The 12,979-nt window shown below is 43.6% G+C and overlaps 2 protein-coding genes across 2 annotated transcripts in view; both read left to right on the top strand.

Moving 5' to 3' along the window:
- LOC118407289 (pre-mRNA-processing-splicing factor 8) overlaps positions 1 to 6,315 on the top strand; it is a 38,021-nt gene extending 31,706 nt beyond the window's left edge. Inside the window, exons 37-43 of the mRNA XM_035807746.1 lie at positions 796 to 936; positions 1,419 to 1,586; positions 2,257 to 2,523; positions 3,028 to 3,144; positions 3,713 to 3,876; positions 4,462 to 4,664; positions 5,102 to 6,315. Of these exons, the coding sequence (XP_035663639.1) occupies positions 796 to 936; positions 1,419 to 1,586; positions 2,257 to 2,523; positions 3,028 to 3,144; positions 3,713 to 3,876; positions 4,462 to 4,664; positions 5,102 to 5,256 (1,215 nt within the window). The 3' untranslated portion in view covers positions 5,257 to 6,315. The remainder of the gene's footprint in view (positions 1 to 795; positions 937 to 1,418; positions 1,587 to 2,256; positions 2,524 to 3,027; positions 3,145 to 3,712; positions 3,877 to 4,461; positions 4,665 to 5,101) is intronic.
- A 461-nt stretch (positions 6,316 to 6,776) lies between these two features.
- Positions 6,777 to 12,512, top strand: LOC118407285 (toll-like receptor 2). Its single transcript, XM_035807741.1, has 2 exons — positions 6,777 to 7,136; positions 8,728 to 12,512. The coding sequence occupies exon 2, from the start codon at positions 8,762 to 8,764 to the stop codon at positions 11,954 to 11,956; it is 3,195 nt and encodes a 1,064-aa protein (XP_035663634.1). The 5' UTR covers positions 6,777 to 7,136; positions 8,728 to 8,761; the 3' UTR covers positions 11,957 to 12,512.
- The last annotated feature ends 467 nt before the right edge of the window (positions 12,513 to 12,979 follow it).

Genomic DNA, 12,979 nt, shown 5'->3' on the forward strand with positions numbered 1-12,979 from the left:
GCAGCTGGCTCAGGCAATCAGCACTTGGTGGGAGATCGTTTGGGTTTTTATATCAGAAGTTTGGGGCACTGATCCTGAAGGCCACGGAACCGCAGATGGTTCTGTTTAACCTGTATGATGACTGGCTCAAAACTATCTCCTCTTATACGGTACGTGGGGAGGGGGGCACGCGCTGTAGGTGCTGTAAACAGTAGTTTTTGTAGCAGAAGTTAAAAGGTTTTATATCAGAAGTTTGGGGACCTGATTCTGAAGGCCACGGAGCCACAGATGGTTCTGTTTAACCTGTATGACGACTGGCTGAAAACTATCTCCTCTTATACGGTAAGTAGGTGGGGATACACTGTAATAGACAGTAGGTTTTATATCAGAAGTTAAAGGACCTGATTCTGAAGGCTACGGAGCCTCAGATGGTTCTGTTAAATCTGTATGATGATCTGTTTAATCTGTTCGATGGCTGGCTTAAAATCATCTCCTCTTATACGGTAGGTCGGAAGGGGGGCACTGTAATACATAGTAGTTTTTGTAGCAGAAGATTGGAGACCTGATTCTGAAGGCTAGGAGTCTCAGATGGTTCTGTTTAATCTGTACGACGACTGACTCAAAATTCTAAAAAAGTTTTGTTTCTCATCCAAAATTCAACATGTTTTTCTGCAACTGTAATTTTTAATGGAATCAGCTTTTAATTTATATTTGTGAAGTATGATAGGTGGATATATATTTCTTTGAGGTGATATAATTATGACACATTGAGACCTTCGTTTTCTTCACCTCTGATATCTTGCCATTTGCCTCCAGGCATTCTCTCGTCTGATCCTGATCCTGAGAGCGCTGCACGTGAACAACGACCGCACCAAGGTGGTTCTGAAACCGGACAAGACCACCATCACCGAGCCGCACCACATCTGGCCCACCCTGAGCGACGAGGAGTGGATCAAGGTATGAAGTGTTGGTGGTGTAGTGGGTAACAACCCTGCATTTGGACCAAAATGTGGAGAGAGTTTGAAGCTCAGTTGTCATCATTTGCTCTATTTGCATTCTACTGGACAGGATTGCAGTACACAAAATTCATGTCAAAAGTACATTAATTGTACTTGTCATAGATAGCAGAAAGTTACCTGTACTGTGTAATTTGCATGTAGAAGCAGTCCTTGTTATTTGTGTGAGAAGTTTGCAGTCTGGACCTAGTTCCAGAAACATTATTTTGAACACAATTGATGATCATTCCCTGAATGGTTCAACTAATGCTCTATCCTTCTTCGTAAAAACTAGCCCCCTCATTTCTTACATGTAACCTTCTTACATGTCCTTCCTTTCCATTCCATTCAGGTGTTCAGCCAATGGAAATGAAACACAATACAATACAGTACCAAGCTGGTGAAACTATTCATAGAATAAAAATCGTCTCCTTTTCCATCCAGGTTGAGGTTCAGCTGAAGGACCTGATCCTGGCAGACTACGGGAAGAAGAACAACGTGAACGTGGCGTCGCTCACGCAGTCCGAAATCCGTGACATCATCCTGGGCATGGAGATCTCGGCTCCATCACAGCAGCGGCAACAGATCGCAGAGATCGAGAAACAGACTAAGGTAATTATTCCCCCTGGGAAGAATGTTCATCTCAAATAAGGATATTGTTTTGGTTGTGTACATGTATGACTATGGACCTAAATGTACAGAGTGACATACATCATCATCATCATCATTGGTCGGCTGCATACATGTACACCTTTAAATGGATTCGTATGAATTTTGGCTTGCGGGTAGGTATTGAGGTCCTGAAAACACAAAGCAATCTTGGGCCCCCTAGCAATTTTTTCTGGTACTGAAACATTACAGGCCTTCCTTAGAGTAGTGAGGTATAGTCCAGTGACAGCTGGTCTACATGGCGAGTTTACTGATCTCAATTTGGGACTCCAGACTTGTGTGCATAAAATGTTATAAGGTACGATAAGGCTAGGGCAATTGCATTAAGAAATTCACAAACACTCACAGGATATTTCACAGAATTTTTGACGTCAGCTTTAGTTAAACTGGCTCAATATCCCATTCCCTAACCCTTACACCACATGATGCCACCCTTAGAAGCAGTCCCAACTCGCAGCCTCCCAGGCTATGGCATTAACTTCCCAATCATTACACCACAGGATGGCATTGTTAAGTTCTTAGTTCACAGCCAACCAATCTGTTATCACTGGTAAACTTCAGCTAAACTTGTATCACTTTCCCTAACCCTTAAACCACATTATGCCACCCTTAGGAGCAGTCCCAGCTCACGGCCACGACCACGCGGACAGTCAACAAGCACGGCGACGAGATCATCACATCGACCCTCAGCAACTATGAGCGCGCCACCTTCTCCTCCAAGACGGAGTGGCGTGTCCGCGCGATTTCCGCCACGAACCTTCACCTACGCACGAACCACATCTACGTGTCTTCAGACGACATCAAGGAGACCGGATACACCTACATCCTGCCCAAGAACATCCTAAAGAAGTTCATCGTCATCTCAGACTTGAGAGCTCAGGTGAGTTGGAGAAATGGAAAATAGAAGGTGGATGAGCTGGGGAAAATCTGATCTTACTGCTATTTCGTCTTGTAGTCTGGTTTGTACATCATGAAACAAATGCTGATGGAAAGAAGATTCAATGAATATATGAATGACGGGATGATTAAATGAATGAATAAATGGATGGATGACCAAATGATTGAATGAACAAAGCAAAAGATGACATCCAGGATAAAGCCCAGGACTAACATGAAACAAATGAATGACTATTCAAGGAATGAATGAATAAATGACAGGACAAATGAAAAATTGAATTGACAAATAGATGAACTAACGAATGAAGCAAAAAATGACAGCCAGGATTAAGCTTAGGACCTTGGGGAGCTTAATCATGTCTTAGACATTTTTGCACAACTCTGTTTATGACTTTACAGACATTTGTTAAAGAGTTGGTATTTCAGGACCTGCAATGCACTAAAACAGCTGTACAGATGTCTAACAGACAACCCCTTGTTGTTGCAGATCGCAGGTTACCTGTACGGAGTGAGCCCACCTGATAACCCACAGGTGAAGGAGATCAGGTGTATTGTCATGGTTCCTCAGTGGGGAACTCACCAGACGGTGCACCTGCCCAACCAGGTACGCAATTTCACCTCTGGTATCAACTTATAATCAAGTAGAGTAGACTTGTTGCTACAGGCTGTGTACATCACTCACACCACATTCATCCCTCAAAAAAGACAGCTGCATAGTTCCCGGGGTGATCAGCTGAATAAAAGTTCTATATGGGAACTATGCAGCTCCAGAAAACGATTCTGCCATATTTTCCTCACTCAGATATCAGATAAAAAATTTTTTATCCCTAGCTAGTGCTAACAGTGGACAAAAAAATTTAGTATCGTCAGGTTCTTGCTAGAGTTGGTCAATTAACTAGATTTTTTTCCCCCTGGCTTAGAGGTTATATTGACTAAACTGAACAGTCTTCTTTGGTCCACAACCCTGTTTTATTCTGCTGCAGAAGTTTCAATGTTTCCGTCCATTATGCACTTACGCAGTCCTTTTTGATGAATATGACGAACTACATGTAGTCATTGAAACATCTGCAGAAGAAGAAGAAAAGGGGATTGTGCACTGAAGAAGACTGATCAATACCAACCTGATAAGACTATTTACGGATATATTGACTAAAGTTGAAAATTTTCCACAGCTGCCTCAGCATGAGTACCTGAAGGAGATGGAACCTCTGGGCTGGGTGCACACGCAGCCAAACGAGTCTCCCCAGCTCTCCCCACAGGATGTCACCACCCACGCCAAAATCATGGCCGACAACCCGTCATGGGACGGAGAGAAAACCATCATCATCACATGCAGGTGAGTTCTTTGATTCCTCAAAGCTTTTTTGATGTACGTTACCTTACCAAAGCTAAGAACTCATTTTTTTCAAAATAATGGCCAACAACCCCTCCCGCGTTGGCAAGAGGACCATCATCATCATATGCAGGTGAGTTTTGGGATGTGCTCGAGGTGTGGCTTTCCTCAAATACAGGACTTTCGGCTTTGCTTGAAGTCCTTTCCAAGGGGACGTTCGTAACCAAAGCTAAGAACTCATTTTTGCCTGAGTCAACCAAAGAAACGAGTGTCAAATTACTAGTACTTTATCCAAATGCAGAACATTGGTGCCTGCTTGTGATTCAAACCCAGAACCTTTAGATTCCAACTCTCAGTTAACAACCCTACATGTAACTGCATGTAAAGGTAGAATAGATTCATTCCTCAAGCGTAACAGACATCTTTCACACCACAGTCACCCCTCAGTAAGACATCTGGAGCCACCTGGTTCCCATTTATTCAGTCTGACACAAGTTTTGCCAATATAGCTACTTCAGTGACTAAAGGCTTAATGAATCAAATACATGAAGTTCACCACCCTAACCATGTATTTTCCATTTCCCCCAGTTTCACGCCAGGCTCCTGCTCCCTGACGGCCTACAAGCTGACGCCGAGCGGTTACGAGTGGGGGAGGCAGAACACGGACAAGGGGAACAACCCGAAGGGCTACCTGCCGTCTCACTACGAGCGTGTTCAGATGCTCCTGTCTGATCGCTTCCTGGGATTCTTCATGGTCCCCAACCAGGGCTCCTGGAACTACAACTTCATGGGTCTGTTCTGTTCTCTTATTTTTGTTTCACCTTAAAGATATCTTCTGATTGTACAGTTGAACTGTGATTTTCAACACAAAATTGGACTAATCCAAATTTTCCACTATTCAACTCCAGTCTTCCTTGACTTTTCCTAACAAAGACTGGATTTGTACAGTCCAACAGTTAAACAATAATACAAATTACAGTTCAATTTTGGTTCAGAATGATTTCTATTTTCTACCAACAAACATGAACTTCCCAGTGGGACAAATGATTTGTGCACCTGACTGGCATCAAACAAAAGCAAAAGATTGTCATGTACACTCAATCCTTCCCTGTGATTCTACAATCTTGAAAAAGTTTGGTGTCTTCGCTGCTGATCCTTTCCAAACATAAAAGCAACTTTCCATGTGTTTTTTTCCTTGGCACTGACTCTCTCTTGTGTATTTCTCCAGGCGTGCGGCACGACCCCAACATGCACTTTGAACTCCAGCTGGCAAACCCAAAGGAGTTCTACCACGAGGTGCACCGACCTTCGCACTTCATGAACTTTGCCTCCATCGAGGAGGGCGAGGTCATGGGCACCGACAGGGAGGATCTCTTTGCGTGAGGAATGGCTCTTCGTCAGAGCAATGGCTCCGCTCCTGAGGTGTCACCAAAAATATGTCATCACAAAGGGATGGAATTGTAAAATCTGGTTTCTAAAAGTGAAGGAGTTTTGCACTTAGTGGTCTTGCAGTAAAGGAATAACTCTTTATGTTTAGTGTAGAAATGTGAAAGACACATTCTGATAGCTTAAAGTAATGGTCCTAAAGTCTTTCTGTACAGACGTTTTTCTCAAGGTAGTAGTGGAAGAAGTCTTAGAAAGCTGAGATAACGATGATGCATCTTCTTAAACTGCAGGTGGTAGATCAGATTTTTATTGCAATTTTGGGTAAAGTAAGCAAGATGATCTATTGGTGTCCTTGCGCACTGTCAACAATGTCTGAGAAACACAAAAACCGGTTTAGTGGGTGCAAGCAAAGAGAGGATGCATGAAGTGTGGATAGCTTTACTACAATGTAACTCACACCCTGCCACTATTCTTTGTATCGTTTATTACTGAAGTAAGGATAAGGATACTAGATGGGCAGTTCAGAACTGAAAGGTGTTTTGTAGTATTCTTGTGAAGTTTTTATGTACAGTTTAGTCGAAATGGGAGGTTCCGTAAAAGCAAAAATTTGATAACTGATGCATTCCAGTCATGGGCTATAGAAACAAGTAAGTCTACATGGACTTGACCAACATGATGAATATAATAATTTGATCACTGGTAATGTACATGTGACTACTTCATATTTGTTCTTACGTTCTATATTACTAGTAGGCAGCATGGCTGAAATTTGACCTTGACAATTCTGTCAAAGCATAATGTGGAGTTTGTCTATCTTTTTTCTGGGAATTGTCAAATCATTGATGTCATTGATGTCAAGGAACACGTAGTTGATACAACACATTTTTTCAGTGGATGTAACGGCCACTGGTCAGCTATCCCAAGTATTTGTACCTTAAACATAATCTACCTTATTATCACTTGGGTAAAGAACCATAAGTCATAACAGGGAAGTATGTCAAGATAGTGTGTAATTTTGTGATGCAATTGGAAATAAAAAAGCTGTAAGTACAGCAAGTGTGTTCGTCTGTTTCATATTTATCCTTTTTATAATAGCAATTGACAACCCTCATAATTCCGCCGGGTACCTGAAGACCACCAATCGGAAATACCCTGTTACTGAGGTCAAATTTTTACAAATCAGGGGTTAGAACCATAATTTAGAAAGTATCAGAAATACTGTTCTTGGTGCCATGAGCATTCCTCGAGTTGGGGAAGCACTGATAAAGTATCAACAAATTTCGAAATCATGAAATTTATATGATTATTACAGATAGTTAAAAGCAACAAACACCCACATGGTGTCTTATTAGGAATAGACTCTTACTAGTCGTATATGCCATTTTGTTAGAATAAAGGAAACGTATGATTGAGGAAGTATCCACACCGGTGTGTTATTGTGTGTGTTGTCTATGCCTCCTGCGTAGGTGATCTAAGGGGGGCTGCCCAATGTTCCCAACCCCCGATTTTTGGTTAAGGGTTTAGTCTCTGACCTGTAACTTGTGGTATTCATTAGAACAGTAACCTTAGAAACAGTCGCCATGTTTTCTGACGGAGGTCTATGTAGAGGAAGACTGAAAAAACAAACAACAACAAAGCGGTGTGTTATCATGATATGAGGCAGCCGGTCTATCAACATACACGTTTACGTACCTGGCATCTGCGTGTCCGTACTCGGTCAACAACACCCGCCATCCAAACGCAGAACGCGCCAGGAAAAGATCAGGTGCCAGTCCTGTGAGCAGGCTGCAGACCGGCGGGTGTTTCAGACGAGAGACGGCCGTCCCTTCCGCGCCGCCCCCACCGCCGGTTCGGCTTAAAGCAGACAACTAGAAAAGGTGAGTTATTAACTTAATACTTTTTCAAAGGTGTATTTGCAGTACTTTCGTACAGTACTTGGGGGAGGGTACCAATCGTAGTGTACCAGTCCCAGAACAAATTTACCGGCGCAAATTGTGCTGAGCTGTCCTTAAGCCCCCTTTACAAATCAAGAATTTAGCTCGGCCGAGTTGTCAGCGAGCTCTAAAGTGAGGGGGGGTATATAGAAGCTGATTCTTTAATCTACCTTTTAGTCTCTCGGTGATTTTCCGATTAAGTTTCGGCGTCTTCATATTTGTCGCCGACTCCCGGGTTGACTTTAAGTGAGAGTTTTAAAAAATCAGAAAGTAAACTACCCGATGGGGCCCCTTCGTCGAACTATAACTGTAGCATGAGGACAAATGTATAAGAAAAAATAAACAGTTTAAGAGGGTGTGTTTAGAAAATTTAGAACACAGCCATAGTGTAGGAATGGAAGTCCAGACATAGTAATGGTACACTGATCATTACTAAGTAACCACTTGGAGCGCTTTGGATAATATTGACTTTCCGCACCACAAGTCCAACACAAAGGCGCCCTATTGTTCCGAGTCTGGCATCGAATCTCTCTGAGAGCAAAGTTCACATAGCAGCATTTGCACCTGGACGAGTCACTTCTGCTTTCCCGAAAGGTATGGTCCACTCCCAAAACACCACGATGACCCGGTTGTGTTTACAGTATGATGAAAGAAAGCCCAGGATTTTGGGACCCAGATTGGCTCGAAGTAAATGTCTGAACCACAGTAGTTAGTAGCTATCAGGCTCCTCCGTTCGCACCTGAATTATGGCAAACAATGAGGCATTTTGGAGATCAAAGTGCTTAACTAATGGTGAACAAGCAGGGTTATCTCAGGAAAGGTTTTAGTAACCTAGCCTCAAAAGTTAGCTTCGACGTTAGCGTTGAAAATGTGCATAATCAAAATAGCTACATAGTGATATACTAATATCATTTGAACCGCGATTTATATATAATTAACGCCTTTCCCTTTCAGCTCTTAGGCTTAGGTCCCAAATCCCAAACCGGGGCCCGGCCGGGCATCCTCCTACGCAGGGGCACCCAAAGGGGACGTCCCCGTTGGATGTCCCTGCGTAGGAGGATGCGGACGGGCAGCTTTTGGAAACGAAAAAAAAATGATATGAAAGGCAACATAACACACAGAATCCCTGGTAAACACTTATTTGTCGTGTCTTTAAATATCCCGGACTGGCCCCGATTTGTAAATGGGACCTAAGCCTTAGGCTAGCAACACATTACCACAAAAGGGCCAGGCTGGACAGTGTGGGGGAACGAAAAGTACGATATGAAAGACAATAAGAATCAAAACGGACCAAAAATAATTCAATAGCATGCATTTTGCATATTTATTGCCATAAACTTTAACTTTTCGTTTCCGGCAAACAGCCCGCCCGGGCCCCGGGTAGGAAATGTGACGTAGGGCTTTCCAGGAAATATAGTCCCTTTGAAAAGGGATCGAATGCACAGTCAGCAAATATCCGCAATGTGCCAGGGCATGATATCACTGCTTAGTTCATAAACGGTATGACTTACTAGATGTTCTTATTTTCCACAAGTTGCAACGACAAGAATCCAACTGAGCAGATCGACATGGAGTCTAAACCCGCTCTTCTCGCAGTCTGCTTAGTGCTCATCACCCAACATGAACGGGTTAGAGGACAATACGGCCCGCCTGTGTGTCAGACCTGGAACTCAACAACTGTGGTGTGTAGAGGGGAGTATGCGTGGGGTATTATACCAATCCGCGCGCGTCTATCCCAAGTACCTCCCGGCGTCCCCGAGTCTGTCACCACCTTGGATCTCAGTATCAATAACATCACTGATCTAAGCAACGGCTCGTTTAGTGGGCTAAGAAACCTGAAATCTTTGGACTTGTCTAATAATAATCTACAGACCATCGAGTCCGGTACATTCGCTGGGCTTCAGAATTTAGAACGGCTTGACATGAGCGTGCATATGCCTGAATGGGGACTGAACCCCGAGTTTTCTCTTCAGAATGGACTTTTTCGAGATCTGCTAAACTTAAACTACCTGACCCTGGAGACTTCCACCGATACAATCAGCGAGGGGGTGTTCACCGGGTTATCTAACCTGAGGCATTTAAATCTCAGCATAAAAAATATCAGCAATTTTCCTGATCATATTTTTGATTCTTTGACTTCAATGGAAAGCCTGAAGATAGAGGAACGCGGCGAAGCCATAAAAGAGGACCGAAATACCACTACTAGAAGAGTCCACAGCGGAAATGGGTTCTTACAACGACGCAAGTTGTGGGCACCGTTACACAACCTTGAGAAATTGAGTCTCAATGATCTAACAAGACCCAGTGACCTCTACTTTGGACTTGTATTTGGAAATCTGTCTAACTTGGACACTATAGAAATAAAGTCGTATAAGGAATATTCCCTCAGTGTTCAAATGTTTCAGCCCCTGTTACTAACTCTGAAACATTTACTCGCTGGGTGTTCATTTAATGTGACGATACATCTGGAGCCCGGTCTGCTGAAGTCACTCACACATCTGCAGACGTTGGACCTCCGCTGTTCAAAATGTAACGTTCTGGACGTTTTGCCTGAACTTCAACACACGCAGATTCAGGAGTTGTCATTTGGCATGTTGGGATCCGGGATGAACAAAATAACATCTGATACACTGGCGGGAATAAAAGGTCTGAAATACTTAAAAACTTTGCTATTAGGTATTACGAACATTGACGTCATACAAACTGATGCCTTTGCGGGGTTGTCACATTTGCAAAGGTTGGATTTGTATGTGGACCGCAGGGTTTCGGATTGGGGTGAATTGAAAACTTTACAAGACAAAGCGTTTAGCGGACTGTCCTCACTCACTCATCTTGACTTGAGTTGGCAGCATGTTTCTACTTTACCACAAAGCCTGTTTAAAGGACTGACCTCTCTCACTCACCTTGACTTGAGCCATAACGATTTGGCCTCCCAAGCTCAGCTTCCAGAAACGCTGGACTATCTTGATCTCAGTGACAACTACTTAGACCAAAAGACACCATGTGCCAGCGGTGGCTTAAAAACCGTAAATCAACTGAATTTTAGCCATAATCAACTGACAGGTTTCTACGACAGTTGCCTACCTTCGAATGCAACTGTGCTTGATTTCCAGCACAACAGAATTACCATTACCTATTCCGTATGCCTCGTTACGAATTTACGGTACCTTGACCTCTCTAACAATGAAATCATGTTTATGGCCTCTTATGTGCCATGTGATACTTTAGAAACACTTCGGCTGGATAACAATAGATTAGGGGATTTTTCTGGAATTTACTTTCCAAATCTAAAAACTTTGACTCTTTCTCACAACCTCATCAAGCGTGTCGAAACAGAACAACTCCCAGGGTTGCTCCAGCTAGAACATCTAGATCTCAGTCATAACGACATCAACACAGTCATGCCATCCGCCTTTAATGGACTATCGCGGCTGAGATTCCTGGATCTTAGTAACAACCAAATACAGAATATATCAGAGAAAACATTTGAAGGTTTGGGCAACCTCACACACCTAAACCTGGCATTTAACGGGATATCGTCAATTGGGAACGCGTTTCTCCGTCTGTACGAATTAAAGGATTTGAATATGAGGGGAAATACCTTAATTCTTTTGAATGAAACAGCACTGGGTCCTGTTGTCGAGCGGCTGGAGAGGCTTGACCTTACAGACAATCCGTTTTTGTGTGACTGTAACTTACTGTGGTTTGTTGAGTGGGCCAACGACAAATACGACAGGGTGCCGAACTTGTACAACCCTTACCCAGACTTTCGTAGAAGAATCAAATCTTCCGTTCCAGCGCAACTGCGCGGAAGACATTTAATAGACGGGTTGATACAGAAACAACAATCCAACGACAGAAAGGATCCATCAGAACGAAAGTTCTTTAACGCAGTCTGTAGTCATGGATTCCGGCCCAACCGCCTCCTGGCTTGTGTGCTCGCCTCTTCCGGCATCTTCGTCGCCATGATGACCATTTTCCTGGTCGACTACCACATCGGCCGTGTTCAGTACTACCTGTGGATGTTAGCCAAGTGGAGGAGACCGAAGATTGGCGAAGTAGAGGAGCAAGAGCCACACAGATACACACACGACGCGTTTATTGCATACAACAACCAGGACGTCATGTGGGTCGTACATGAAGCGATAGAGAATCTGGAACCTGACTACAGTCTGGTCATACACGACAGGGACTTTGCAGTGGGCGCTCCCATTGTGGAAAACATCGCGGATGCCGTGGAAAACAGCCGGAGAACCGTCTGCCTCATCACCAGGAACTTCCTGAAGAGTAAGTGGTGCGAGTACGAGTTCCAGATGGCCCAGTACAACATGTTTGAGGAGGGGGGAGGGAGGCGTCTCATCCTGGTGTTTCTGGAGAGGATTCCTGACAGGATGCTGAAACGGTTCCGCCATCTGAACGCCGTAATGAAGAGGGACACGTACCTGACGTGGCCGGGCGACGTGCGGAAAAGGCCGCTGTTCTGGAAGCGGCTGCGCGACGCTCTGGGTGATCCTCTACCCCGGGACCCAGAGCCTCAGCTGCAGGTACAAGATCCGGAACGGAACATTCCGGAACAGCACATACAGGATCCGGAACGGAACATTCCGGAACAGCAAGAACAGGCCCCGGTAAGGAACATTGTGGAAGTCCAGGTACATGGCCCCTTGCGAAACGTACCGGAACAAAACGATGAGATTCTGTTACCAGAGCCAGACGAGCAGTGGTTTGCAGATTGGGATGACGTTGATCTTCTACCACTGTAGATCAAGATCCATTTCACTGTGTTGCCAGATTGTTATGGTTTTGTGATACATTTTCTGTGACTCTTTCCATGCGAAAGTCTTTAGTATTCAAGAAAATTGTATCTATAGATCTATTTTGTCGAAGTCCACTTTGTACAGCACGATCCAATGGATATTTTTAGATACGCTTAACTATATAGTTCCGTTGCGCTAGAGGTATTTTACATTTATTTATCTTCCACCATATTACATGTAATTGTATTTACAAATAGGGCCATGTTGTTTTGATTATATCATTTAAGGATGATCAGCATGAAAGCGTGTTCCTGTATATATAAGGGTGATGTAAACGTTATAATTTCTATATAGTTACTTATGTCGGAAAAGAAATAGTATGTAACGATTATCCAACAGATACGTATACTGGCATAAACTCTTTTATGCCTATAGGACAACTCGACATGTAACATAGTTAAAAAGATTTGAAATTCATTTCAAACGATAGCAACAAACACCCACAGTGTGACTTGAAATAGACTCTTATTAGTCAGTCATACCTGCCATTACTTTACAATTCTTCTTCTTCACAATAAAAGAATCTTAAAAGAGGAAGTATCCACGCCTGTGTGTTTTTGTGTGGGTTTTCACCGCATCAAGCGTAGATGACGTAAGAGGCCTACCCAATGTTTCCAAACTTCTATTTTGGAGTTTTGGTTTCAGTGGAACAGCAAAACAGTCGCCATCTTTTTTCAAATGCCGTTCTTTGTAAAGAAGAAGTGGGGAGTTTATTCAGATACGAGAAAAGCGGAACAACGAAACCCACTGGTGACGGTCTGGTGGAGAGCAGGCCGCAGACTGACTGGTGTTCCAGACGAGAGACGGCCGTCCCTTCTGCGTCGCTTCACCGCCGGTTCAGCTCTTCTGACAGATATCTTGCTGAGGTGAGTTTTAAACTTTGTAACTTTTATGAGGGTTCTATACAGTACTTTTGTATGGTACAGTACTTGAATTTAGGGGGGGGGGGGGTCTAGCAGCCCCAGAACA

Source organism: Branchiostoma floridae, unplaced genomic scaffold (assembly GCF_000003815.2).
Source record: "Branchiostoma floridae strain S238N-H82 unplaced genomic scaffold, Bfl_VNyyK Sc7u5tJ_1189, whole genome shotgun sequence".
In the NCBI taxonomy this organism is placed as follows: Eukaryota; Metazoa; Chordata; class Leptocardii; order Amphioxiformes; family Branchiostomatidae; genus Branchiostoma; species Branchiostoma floridae.